The 14,121-nt window shown below is 39.7% G+C and overlaps 1 protein-coding gene across 1 annotated transcript in view; it reads left to right on the top strand.

The window, feature by feature from the left end:
* MEI4 (meiotic double-stranded break formation protein 4) overlaps positions 1–14,121 on the top strand; it is a 200,821-nt gene that overhangs the window by 118,348 nt on the left and 68,352 nt on the right. The window contains exon 3 of the mRNA XM_049695361.1: positions 11,934–12,065. Coding sequence (XP_049551318.1) covers positions 11,934–12,065 — 132 coding nt within the window. The remainder of the gene's footprint in view (positions 1–11,933; positions 12,066–14,121) is intronic.

Below are 14,121 nucleotides of genomic sequence, written 5' to 3'. Positions count from 1 at the left end.
GACTAGGTACTTAGCATATTAAAAAAAAGATATTTTTAATATCCCTAGCTACAATTCTTGTTTTCAGCATTTATAGGAATTTAAATAAACATAACTGTTCACATAGCCCTATTAAATTTCACTTAATTAGGGCTAGTTATTGTAGCTGAGGGAGTTCATTTGAATCTTGATCTTGCTACCACAGCACTAGCTGTCTCTTCCAGTATTGCATAGTTTAAATTTTGATTTGCAAGATTCTGTTCAAATTATTCATTAAAATGTGACCAAAGGACCAAATACTGTGGCATGATGTTAGAGGAGCCCCTGCAGTTACAATCCACACATGCAGTTCATATGCAGTTCATTCAACCAGCCTGAAACTCATACGGCCCCTATTATAACCACAGGAAATCCTAAAGGCTTGCTCAGAGCCTTTGTTGAAATCAATACATTCTACGTCTGGGACTTCTTTTGATTGAGTATACCAACTCTGTCATAACAGGACAGAAATTAAGGTTAGTGTGCCTGGCATTTATTAACTGATGCATGTTTCTCCTGGACTCTGTATGCTTCTCTTAGTTGTCAAAAATGTTCTGTATAGTAATGTCTAGAATTGTCCCAGTATCCACATACGTATTAGTCTATGAAACAAGACGTCTACTCTCGTATTTTTTTTTAAATCCATGTGTCACTTGCCCATTTCTATTCCTTAGGGCCTTTTTTCTGATTTCTCAACAGTTATCCTGAATATATCATCAGTCACATTTACAAGTACCTTGTGTACTTTAGGATAAAATTCTTTAAACTTTGAGCTCAGTTCAAGTAGTTCAGTTCTCACAGTATGTCTTTTTTTCCATCACATCTGCAGCTTTACAAAGCACTTAGATCTGCTCTACCCAGTAATCACTGAATTTGAACTTCTAATTCTGCATTATATTATCTTCTATTTATACTGTTTTTTATTATCTCCAGATAGAAGATCATCCCTTTGAATGGGAAAAATGGGTTTTTTTGGGTCATCTGTTAGCCCTGTACCACCATTTTTTACACTTTTTACTCCTTGCCCTAAACTTAATCAAACTTTTGCCTACCTTTTGATTGTTTTTAAAGCCTTGCTTTATTTTGAAGCTCCATGATACACGAAGTATTTGAGTGTCTTCACATAGTGGGACTTTGCCCCTTCTACCTATTTCCCCAGCAGTCAGTTGACCCATATCTGTGTGCTTAACTCTTCCTCAAGCCCTGGGCTCCCGGCTGTTCCATGAGGACTCGAGGAGCCCTGGATCATTTCATCTCAAATCAGTAGTGCTTCTAGAACTGCAGACCTCCCATTCTAATCCCAGTAAGCATATTGCGTGCTTTGCCCATGTCTGGCAGGCATGGGAACTGAGTTCCTGTCTTATTTCTCTCTGCTTGGTTCCCTGCATTGTCAGCCTTCCCAATTTCTTACTTTACCCTCAACACTGAGATCCTGCAGTGTACAGCTGATCATGGATTTTCAAACACGACCTCTGCTCAGACCCTTCTCTCTTGTACTGAACTTGATTGCCAGGGTGCCTGTCACTTCTTGCTGTTCTTCTGACAAGGTCTGAACTTGTCTACTATTACTGTCTTTCTAAACACACTTCGTTGGAGTTATCCCTCCTGCCGACCAGTGTTATCCAACACTAGGTCTCTCCTCTGGAAACCTGCTAAGCTCTAGTTTGTAGATTTCTCCTTAGTGGCGCCTCTGAGGAGAAGATTTCCAGAATTCTGCCCACAGGCCTATGCACTGTCTTTAGAGCAAAAGCCCTACTATAATGAAGGCCTACCTGTAACGTTGCCTTAAAGGACTGGGATGTACCTGCGTCAGGCATATGTGCATATCTCTAGTCAACAATAGTGCTTGATCTAGGCATTCTTGGCCATACCGTGTTCCTCCTGTCACCCTTTTTCCCTTCTTTTTTTTTTTTTTTTTTGCGGTACGCGGGCCTCTCACTGTTGTGGCCTCTCCCGTCACGGAGCACAGGCTCCGGACGCGCAGGCTCAGCGGCCATGGCTCACAGGCCCAGCCGCTCCGTGGCATGTGGGATCTTCCCGGACCGGGGCACAAACCCGTGTCCCCTGCATCGGCAGGCGGACACTCAACCACTGCGCCACCAGGGAAGCCCCCTTCTTTTTTTTTTTAACTGGGGTGTACTCTTAGTCAGGAGATAGGCACCCTCTGAGAGTCTCTTATCACTGCAGTCACAAAGAGATGATGTTCCCTGAGAGCTAAAGCCAAAGGCACAGATCCTGTTATTTCTTTACCCAACCTGTTCCTTCTTTGGCACTTCAGTCCAGAACCCAGGCATTCCTGCACTTCTCCTCCTTGAGAGAAGAAATAGGGTAGAGGAGATGTAAGTGCTTCATAAAGCTGCAGGTGAGATGAAAAAAAAAGACATCTCCATACTTCCATTTTGTTATCTTCTTTTCTTGGAGTTGAAAATAGCTGACATTTATTGGGCATTTCTATGTGCCAAGCACTGTTACAAGTACCTATGTATATTAACTCATCTATTTTTCAAAACAAGCCTATGAAATTTTAACTCTTCTTATCCCCCTTTTACAAGTGAGAAAACTGAGGTGAAGAGAAGTGTGGTAACTTCCCAATGGTCACATAGGGAGTGCTTTGCAGAGTCAAGTTTTGAATAGGCGTCTGGCTTCAGAGTCTGAACTCTTAGTGACCAGATTATCTCACCTCTCAGAGGTGGGGATAGTAGTAGTAATAGTTCTAAGTATCTTAGTAGTAGCTATAGCAGCAGCAGAGGGATAGGCAAGTTATACCCCAAGTTATGGGAGCCTCCTGAGAGGTTATGTGATGGACGTTTTAGAGAATATAGAGATGATTACAGAATCCATAGTATTGTATATCCCAAATATTCATGAAAATGCTACACAGCAGTACCACTTTGATGATATAATTCTGTTACAAATTTCATTTCCTATCTTTAATGGCTGAAGTTAGTATTTTTGAAGCAAAAAGGGAACCAAAGGAGATGCTGTATGTAATTTTTTTTTTTTTGCTTCCCACCCACAATTCTTAGGTTTATTGATTTATCTTATATACTATAGGAAGAATGTATTGATAATTTGGTTGTTTCTTGCACATGTTTAAGAAAAATATATATTAAAGAAGTTATATATAAAATACATATTCAAAAAGTGATTTGATTCTAAAATGAAATTAAGATAATTCTATTATATTGGCATGAAAATAACAAAATACTTAGGAATAAATTATCAAGAGAAGTACAAGATATCCTTGCTAAAAACTACCAGACATTGTTGAAAGAAATCAAAGAGAAAAATATTTCATGTTCAGGGATTATATTATTAAGATGGTAATATTCCCCAAATTGATCTAGAGATTCCACACAATCCCTGTTAAAATCCCAGCCACATTTTTTTGCAGAAATTGACAAGCTGACACTAAAGTTCACATGGAAATAAAAAGGACCCAGAGGGCTTCCCTGGTGGTGCAGTGGTTGAGAGTCCGCCTGCCAATGCAGGGGACACGGGTTCGTGCCCCGGTCCAGGAGGAGCCCACGTGCCTCGGAGCGGCTGGGCCCGTGAGCCATGGCCGCTGATGCGCGTCCGGAGCCTGTGCTCCGCAACGGGAGAGGCCACAACAGTGAGAGGCCCGCGTACCGCAAAAAAAAAAAAAAAAAAAAAAAAAAAAAGGACCCAGAATAACCAAAATAATCTTCAAAAAGGAGAACAAAGTTGGAGGATTCACATGTCCTAAATACAAATCTATAGCAAAGAGTAAGGGTTAAGGATACGTATATATATTAATGTAACAGAATTGAGGATCTGTCAGTAAGCCCTTAAATTTGTAGACAGTTGATTTCAGCAAGGGTACTAAAGCAATTCAGTGTGGTAAAAATAGTTTTTTCAATAAATGGTCCTGGAAGAACTGGATATCCACATGCAAATGGACCATATACCAAAACTAACTCAAAATGGATCATAGGTTAAAGAACTAAAACTGTGAATTCTAAGGAGCAAACATAGGAGTAATTATTTCTGACCTAGGGCTAGGCATTTGTTTCTTAGATGTGAAACACAGAGATGCCAAAAGAAAAAAAATAAATAAACTTTTGTGCTATTAGTGATAACAGGAAAATAGACATCCCACAGAATGGGAGAAAATTTTTGCAAGTCATATGTCTGATATGGGACCTATATCCAGACTATATAAGGAACTCTTAAAACTCAATAATAAAAAAAGGTAAATAAACCAATAAAAATAGGCAAATGAGTTGAGTAGATATTTCTGCAAAGGAAATATACAGATGGCCAATAAACAACATGAAAAGATGCTCAGAAGTATTAGTCCTTAAGAGAAGTACAAACCAAAAGCACAATGAGATACTATTTCGCATCCAGTAGGATCGCTAAAATAAAAAAGATAGCAGGTGTTGATGAGGATGTAACAAAGATGTGGAGAAACTCATCATTCTACATTGCTGGTGGGAATACAAAATGGTGTAGTCACTTTGCAAAACAGTTTGGCATTTCCTCAAAAAATATAGAGTTATCATGTTACTGAGCAGTTCCACTCCTAGGTATGTGTTCAAGAGAGTTTAAACATGTATCTATCTAAAAACATGTACGTGAATGTTCATAGCAGCGATATTCCTAATAGCCAAAAAGTGGAAAGAACACAAATGTCCATCAGTTGATGGGTGGATAAACAAAAATGGTATATTCATAAATACAATGGACTATTATTTGGCCATTAAAAAGAATGGCATACTGATACATGCTACAGAATTTATGAACTTCGAAAAAATATTCTAAATGGCACAAGCCAGACACGAACACCACGTGTAGTATCATTTTATTACATGAAATGTCCAGATAGGTAAATCTATAGAGACAGAGTAGAGACAGAATGTAGATTAGTGGTTGCCAGGGGCTGTTGGGGGAGGGTGGCAAATGGAGAGCTGTTATCCAAAAAAAAAAAAGATCAAATTGCAAAAGTCATTGTTGGCTGATGAGAGGTGGGCAATATAATCTCTAAGACCTTCAAAGGCAGCTTAGCTTCTGCTTTCCAGATGAACGAAGGTAAGAAATAGTGAACGATCAGTTACTTTGATTTAGGCTTTTCTTCCTGTGCTTCCGCCCTAAATTTGCCTCCAAGAGCATCTTCAGCTGTATTACACAAGTGTCGATATGTTGTATTTTCACGCAGTAGGATTCAGGTGGTCAGCAATTAGTGGAGCGAGTGTACACAGGGAGTGGGGGCTCAGAGGAAACCCTCCAGGTCACAGGAAAGCCACAGAGGAAGGGTCAGCTTGGCAGGAACCTTCTGGGCTGCAGACGAGCCACCCTGATGCTTGCAGCAGGCATCCAGGGCAGGAGGACTTCAGGCTGCTGGTTTCTGTGGAGAGAGGGTTATGGGAGGATTATCGCCAGGCTAGGGTGAGCTTGCAAGGTCTTCAGGGTACCTGATGTTCTGGATGGGCAGCTGGGGCTGAGCTCCACCAGATGTCCTCCCATCCACACCGCCGGCCCGCTGTGCAGCAGCCAGAAGCAGCAGGAAACCTTCTTTCTCCTGCAGTTAATCCTTTCTCAGTATCCTCTGCTGAGAAACCTGCTGTGTTGCTCATGTAAAGGAGAGATATTTAAAAGAATGCTGTCTGTTGTCGCTGATCATATATTGAAGGGTGAATTTGGAGCTGAGAGGCGATAAATTGACCATTGGCTCATGCCCTTATTTCTTATGCTATAATTGTCACATATATTAATCCACATCCAAGACAGTATTGTATATATTTTTACTTGTATTTTGAAGAAATTAAGGGGAAAATAAACTTTTACATTTACCCAAATAGTTACCATTTTTGATGCCCTTCGTTTCTTCATGAAGATTCAAATTTTCCACTAGTATCATTTCTACTAAGCATAAAAATAATTTATCTTAGCATTTCTTATACTGTGGCTCTGTTGGTTACCTATTTTCTTACTTTTACTTTTTATCTGAAAATATCTATTTTACCTTTATTCTTGAAGGATTTTTTGCTGGATATAGAATACTAGGTTGACATTTCTTTTTTTTTCCAGCAATTTAAAGATAATAATCTAGTCTTTTCAAACCACCCTACTTTCTGATGGGAAGTCCACAGTTATTTGTATTGTGTGCCCTGTAAGGTGTCATTTTTCTCTGATTGCTCTCAACTTTGTCTCTTTATCCACAGTTTTAAGGGTTTGGCTCTGATATGCCTAGGCTTTATTTTTTCTTTTTATATTTATTGCTTGGGTTCAATGAGATTCTTTAATGTATGTCTTTGGCCAAATTCAGGGAGTTTTCAGCCATTATTTGTTCAAACATTTTCTGCCTTTGCTGACCCATTTCTCCTTCTGGATCCCAATTACACTTGATAGACCTGTGTATATTGTCCCATGTACCCCTGAGATTCTGTTCATTCCTCAGGCTGCATAAATTCTACTGACCTGTATTCAAGTACATAGACTCTTTCCTCAGTCATCTTCATTCTGCTCCTGAGCTCATCTGCCTTGAGTTTTTATTTCACATGTTCTTGAATCTCTGCTTGGTTCTTTTTACTCTTTTCTCTTTCTCTACTGAACTTGTATCTTTGGGATCAGTGCTCACATTAAGCACAGTTCTGAAATTTGTCTTAAAATCGCTTCTTGTAAACCACACCACAGAATCAGGGTTGCTGCTGCTTCTGCCATGATCGAGGCAGCACAGAGATAGAAGTTTCCAAAGCTGCCAGTCCCAGATCGATAGCACTTCTGTCATCATCAGGAATCTCCTGAATCAGGAACACTTCTGCCATCTGTTCCAGAATCCTGCTGCATCTTCTCAGAACCATATCATCATTCAAAAGGGATGCCCTGGGGCTTCCCTGCTGGCGCAGTGGATGAGAGTCTGCCTGCTAATGCAGGGGACACGGGTTCGAGCCCTGGTTTGGGAGGATCCCACATGCCACGGAGCAACTAGGCCCGTGAGCCACAACTACTGAGCCTGCGTGTCTGGAGCCTGTGCTCCACAAGAGAGGCCGCGATAGTGAGAGGCCCGCGCACCACGATGAAGAGCGGCCCCCACTTGCCACAACTAGAGAAAGCCCTCGCACAGAAACGGAGACCCAACACAGCAAAAAATAAACTAATTAATTAATAAACTCCAAGCCCCAACATCTTCTTTTAAAAAAAAAAAAAAAAAAGGGGATGCCCTGCAACCTGCCTTTCACCTCAGGTAATTCTGACTATGTCTTACATAAGATCGACTTACTACAAACATTTACATTATATCCAGAACCCTCCCTAAAAGAGAGTTTTAGCCTCTTTAGCACTGGAAGCATGCTTGAAGAATATTTGAGTGGTGATCCCAGTCTACCTGCTGTGGACTGCTCCTCTAATTATTCAGTGTTCATATACTCCCTTTTTCCCATATTCAAACTTCCACCAAATCTCAGTAGCAACAGCAACGTGCTGTGAAAACATAATGCACCAGTGCTCTATAGAAACAAAAATCTATAGACCTCTTATCAAAAGGAAGTATTCAATCTCAATCTTTTCGTGTGATATAGTGTGATGTGATGATCATCCCTATGCTAGTTCAGTCACAATTCTAGTTTGATACTTTGTAATTCATGGACTAAATTATAAAATACACACACACATACCCACAAAGAAGGAATAAAGTAACCCATCATGGCCTTCGGTTCTGTAACTGGTTATAATTCCATAATTTGTATTGATTTTCTTCCTCCACTGCCAATTACATTCTCCCTTTGCCCTCAGCCAGAACCTCACTTAGTTGGCTTACCCAGAGTTTCATCCCTGAAGGATCTGACCTTTTGGTCATCTTGCCTCATGAGGTTGCTGTAGTATCCTATTTATTTCTGCCAGTTGGACGTGTCAGAAATAGAGGACAATCCCTGGCTTCCAGATGTAATCTTCCCTGCTGACATGGCATTGTAAATGCCTGTTTTCCTCCACCATAGAGGTCAATTGCACCAGCCAACACAGGAACTTCTTTTTTGCCATTGGTACAGTGGCATAAAGAAATCCGTGTAGCCAGGTGGAAATCTCAGCTTCCAGTTCACGAAGCCATTGTTTGGTCCTTTGGTCGGAACCATTTTCACTTGGTTATGTAGACCTCTAAGACAAAATCCAATGCCACAAGGATGGGAATAACACTTTGCCAATAAATCATTAGATGTAATATTGAGAGTTCCCAGTCTGACTTTCATACCTTGGCTCCTGAACCTGTATATTCTGGATGTGGGAGAAAGAGCGTCGGATATCGGTCACTGGTTTAGAACATAAGTTTCCTATCACTCAACCTTATAAGAAGTGTATTCTAGTTGGAACTAACTGTTCAAGGAAAATTTACTTCTGTTTTCAGTTCCCGCTTGATCCCAATTTTGTATCTAGTGCAACTACTTGATGTTGGAGTACTGCTGTGTATACCTAACCTTAGGTAACACCCAGTTCAGATGAGCAGCTCTGGGCGTATAGTCACTTGGTGTCCCACTATCAGGCACTCATTCAGTCATTACTGGGGCCAAATAGCATAAGCAAGGAGTTTTTCTTTTTTCTATAAAGGGTAATATTTACTTGTCAAGAAAGTTATGACATTCTTCCCAAACCCAAGTGCCCCCCCCCCTTGTGATTGTCTCTTTAGGGTCAGCTACAGGTATACTCATTAGCTCCAGGAATATTGGCTCTTCCTGGTCATAAGGTCCATGTGGCAGAGCCTGTTGTTCCCCAGCGTAGACCAGCTAGAGATCTTACTATGCTCCTCTGGGCCCTTCTCAAAGTTCACAGCCTTGTGGTTGCTCAATATATGCATCTGAGTAGAAAACCAAAGAAATATATGTTGCCTCAAATATCCAGAGACCCATCAGGCATTGTATCTGTTTATTAGTGATAGTAAGTACATCTAAAGCAACATATTTTTCACTTTAGGGGTGTATTCCAACATGCCTAAGACCCAGAAACTGCCCAAGTGTGTCAGGCACCTGAGTTCTGGAGTTCCCTCTCTGGAATGCATGTGATTTACCAGGGCCCTCAAAACCCCTGCCATATCAGCATGATGTCATCAGTACAGTGCACTGGCACGATATCCTGTGGAACGTTTCAATGTTCAGAATCCTATGAACTATTAAATAATGGCCTGAAGCCAGCAAGTTAACATAGCCTTAATAGGACAGGAAAAGTGCCCTGCTGTCTCCTAGGTGAATGCAAACCCCCAGATCAAGACCTGTCTAATATGCATCAGAGGCAGGGAGCTACATCTGAACAGTGTAATTACAAACACCACCTGATGAATTTTGTGATAATTCACTGTTATTCTCCAAGATCCTTCAGTGTCCTGAACAGGTCAGATAGGCAAATTTATTGGGCATGTGGTAGGAATTTCCACCCCTGAATATTTCAAGACTTCAGCGTGGCACTGAGCTCTGTGAATCTTCCAGGTGGATATATAGATCCAAGCACATTTGGGAAGACTGAGTTTACAGCAATGACTCCCTAAACCAGTGGGTCACCAAGATAGCATCCCGCTGCTTCTACTAGGATTAAGAACGTGGAAACGCAGGAAGCCTCTGAACCAGCTGCAGGATAAGCCAGAACTGTGCCGCCTCTGCTACAGTCCGCGCCAGCAAAACGCATGCCCTGAGCCCTCTTCTCTTCTTCCGTAATGCACTGCTAAATCCGGTTCTCAAATGAATGCTCTGATTGGCAGAACTCAAACCTCATCCAAAATCCTAACTGCAGAGGAATCTGGGGAAATTTATTTCTAGCTCCTCTGTCCCTGAAATGCAGAAAGATATGCTAGAGTAGAAAATGATGGCGTGGGTGTTGGCAGGTCCTTCCGTGGTTTCCGCTGCAGTTGCCGCATGCATAATGTGAGCCCAGGCCTCCATGTCAGCCTCTCTCAAAGTTCCACTGCATTTACAAAAGGGCAAGTGACAATTAAAATGTAAGGAAGAAGAGAGGCCATTTTATAATAATATTCACAGAATTTTAAATCACCTTAATGGCTCTATACTTAGTCTGCTCTCGTTTGAACCTCAGTCATACGGGGGAGACAGTCACAGTTCATAGCTGTATTGTGGAAAATCTCTTTGTGGTGAAATTTCCTTCTCAGCAATGTCCTCTAAAAGGACCGTATTAACTCTAGACAAATGGATTTTATTTCTAGTATTTAACTTCTTAAGGGTCAATGAATTACACGTATAACCTTCAATGCTTTTACATTATTATCCTACATTATAACATTTAACACTTATTGGGCACTTGCTAGGGGCTTGACACTATGTTAATCAGTTTTGCTGTCTAACTTAATATGCACGACTCTATGTAGTGGGTGCTGTCCCAGACACTGTTTTGCAGATGTGTAAGCTGAGACATAAAAGGTTAAGTAAGTTGTTAGTACAAGTTAGTAAGCATGGAGTTGGGATTTGACTCAGGTGGTGTTGGACTCCAGAGTCTAGCCTACCCTGTCACATTTTCATTTCATCCCCATTCTGTAAAGTCCCTTTCAGTTTATGGTGAAATTTTTCTTCTCTTTAAGTTATCTCCTAAAGATTAAATATTGAGGAAAAAAGATAAACAATTAAAGCATCAGTGAAATACTCAACCGAAGTTTTTTAGGACTTAGGTAAAAGTACTGTTTTTTCAGGTACAAATTAAAATGTTGTAAAACATGTGACATCTAATAAGTCATACTGGAGAGTTACAAAAGATGGGAGTCTTCGCTAATTACATTGTTAGGAAATAACAATGATAAATAACTATGATTTTCTATGATAATAAATTGATGTGGTTTTAGTTTTAAATTTGATAACTTGATTTCAAAAATTATTATTAACAGCTAGTTATACGTGTCCAGATTTATAATAGAAATTTCTTTTGAAGTCTATAATCCATTCACTTTCTTAGTGTCACTGATTAACTTTTAAAGTTAAAGTATATTATTAAAATGTCAGTTTGAGAAATATCTATGTTAAGTATACATCGTAAAGGACACAGATGGCATTTCCTAGTTTCATATGGCATTAGTTATTTCAGCATTGTCATTTAAACATTTTACATATAAAAGCAGTGTCTCCTCAATCTGATTTTAAGCCCGTAGAGAACAATGGCAAGGCAGATGCTGTTTCTGTGTTTTGAGATACTCCATGAAGCCTCCTTTGTCCCAGATATATTAAAGGAAAGATTTAATGAAATTCCAGTTATGAGTTATATGCAACTTAATGTGAATTATAATCAAATGGCCTTTCTCCTACTAACTATAGGGGATATAGTTTATTGTCTCCCACAATCCTTTGAAATTTATTTAATGACGAGATCTTTTGCTGCCTCTAGATAAAAATTCAGAGTCCCACATTTCTTTCTCCTCACTCTAAAACATTGTGACTTTAGACTATTTTTTTTTTTTTTTTTTTTTTTTTGCGATACGCGGGCCTCTCACTGTTGTGGCCTCTCCCGTTGCGGAGCACAGGCTCCGGACGCGCAGGCTCAGCGGCCATGGCTCACGGGCCCAGCCGCTCCGCGGCATGTGGGATCCTCCTGGACCCGGACACAAACCCGTGTCCCCTGCATCGGCAGGCGGACTCTCAACCACTGCGCCGCCAGGGAAGCCCTGTTTTATCATCTTGATTCATTCTGTATGTACTCTATCTAAATGATATGATCTTTTGGTTCTTCAGCTAAAACTTCCATTTTAGCACCTTGTCACACATTTCAAAATATTAACTGCTATAAAGTTTCATTACTTCTATTATGATAATCTGTCTGTTTCACAGTTTTGCTTGAGACTGACCCAGAATTATGTTGACACTTTTTGTACTCCCTGCAGCATGGAGCTCAATAGTAAATTTTAGAAAGTGCCCATTAAATATATTTTGAGCTAACTTGATAGAAAATAGAAATCTATTCATTTTGATCTTTAGTTTCAGGTGCAGCATTATGTCTCTCAGAGTCTGGTAACCCTGGGAAGTTGCAGCTTGTTGAGAAGATCTATAATATCTCTGCTTCTGTCAGAAGTAAACAGCTTTGCTGATGATCTGGGCACCATCAATCAGGTACATATAACTTGATACTGTAACTTTCATTTATAGTTAATGCAGCTGTAGACTTTTCTTTCCCTTTCTCCTCCTCTCTCTTTTTGCCAGGCTGGTATTTTAGTCGTTACCTTATTTCTAACATACATGAATAGTGTTGCTGCCTGCTGAAATTACAGAAAGATACTTTCAGAAAATAGTTTTCAAAATAATGCCATTTTATCATCCTTACTGGTATATATGTGCCAAAGGTGTCACTAGTGATGGCAAAGGAATGGCCTTAAACCTCATCAAGAAGGCAGTGTGTTCCTAAAGCAAAGCAGTGAGAGGAAAGTGAACAGGAGAGGATGATAAATGGAGAACAGCCTCTGACCAGTGGTTCTTATTCCTAATTGCTCATGACACTCATGTGGCTAATTTTAAATACTCTGTTGCCAAGCTATATGCCAATCCAATTAAATGGAGGTCTCTGGGGTTAAGACGCAGGTATTGGTATTGTTAAAGTTCTCCAGATGATTCCAGTGTGCAACCAAGGTTGAAAACAATGCTCTTTTATCTGTGCAAACTCTTATGTCACTGCTGACAAATGTGTCTAAGAAACAGAAGTCATTCCCATGTTCTAATGTTGACAGTGGCATATTATGTGTTCACTTTCTCAGCTCACTTAATATTATTCTTTCTGTGGTTAGAATTAAACACAAATAAAGGAAATCAGAGACAGAAATGTTTTGGTAAAGAGAAAAAATAATAACCAAGTTCTTACGTCTAAGTTCTCTATATTTAATAACATATTCCAAAATATTATATAATCTACTTGAATTCAATCAATGTCATGGTAAATCGTCTAGTCAGCAGTTTTTCAAGTGACTGTTAAATGGTGAACCCTTGTAAGAGCTCTGTAGATGTATTTTTAAAAAGTAGTTGTTACTGATCTCAAGGAGCTAAAAATCCATTTGAGAAAGAAATAAGGCACATTTACTAGTGGAAAAAAACAGTGAAGTGTTAAAATGCATGGTGCCATTTGTAGGAGCTCCAAGATCAAGGAAGTGATCAAGGTAGGTTGCAAGTCCCTGAAAAGATTTCATGAAAAAGGAACAGCTTGAAAAATGGATTTGAATTGAAAAGGAGAGAATACATAATGTTGAGGCGCTGGGTGTCAGTTTTAAAAAGTGTGTTCAGAATTCTGAGGAAACAAGGTAAGGTCATGGCATTAAAAATAGGAAGCAATATGGGAAATTAGTTTGATGGAAGCAGATTTGTGTGGAAAATAACAAAACACAGAAAAGAAAATTTTATTTACATATTCTCACTTAATTTTTACCAAAATACATGAAGTAGTTATATTATTTACCTAGTTTATAGATAAAGAAGTCAAGCCTTAGAGCAGTCAAGCACCTTGACCAAGCTTGCAGAAAGAACATATGCTAAGAGCCATAATTCAGACCCAGGCATTCTGATTGTTAAGCCACTTTAGAATAAGAGTAACAATATAACACAACAACAAGAACTAGTTTTTGGCGGGTAATATGTGTTATGCTTTACCCGAATTGTCCCATTCAATCCTTTTAGTAACCCTTCAAGATATTAGTATCCTTGTTTAAAGACAAGGAAACTGTTCATCAGCATTCTTAACAATGGATAACAAAATTCACTCCAGCCAATTTAAGCAGAAAAGGATACATGAATAGCTATGGAATAGTTGAAGAAGAGACTAGGCCGTACTTTCATGAATGACCTCCGCAACTACCCAGCTGAATAGGAATAGGCTCCAAAGGAATTGCTGCCTTTGCTGTCATGACCGGGAAGCTGCCTGCTGACTCAAGGAGCTACTGCTACAGACACAGGGTCCACAAAACAGTCCTGCTACAAGGTACAACAGCCAGATATATGCCCTGTGTTGTCCTGTCTCACTGTGTGATTCAGTTTCAACTAATTCAGTTTTTGTCAATGCGTTTATTTCTAAGCCAACAACATATTCAGAACCCTAGCATCAAGGAAGTACAGAAAATGTAGTTTTATGCTTTTTCACCTTCTTTACTCTAAAAGGATGATAGAATGACTAATGATGTAGTCAGTC

This window comes from Orcinus orca, chromosome 12 (assembly GCF_937001465.1).
Source record: "Orcinus orca chromosome 12, mOrcOrc1.1, whole genome shotgun sequence".
In the NCBI taxonomy this organism is placed as follows: Eukaryota; Metazoa; Chordata; class Mammalia; order Artiodactyla; family Delphinidae; genus Orcinus; species Orcinus orca.
This window is presented reverse-complemented; position numbering and strand designations above follow the sequence as displayed.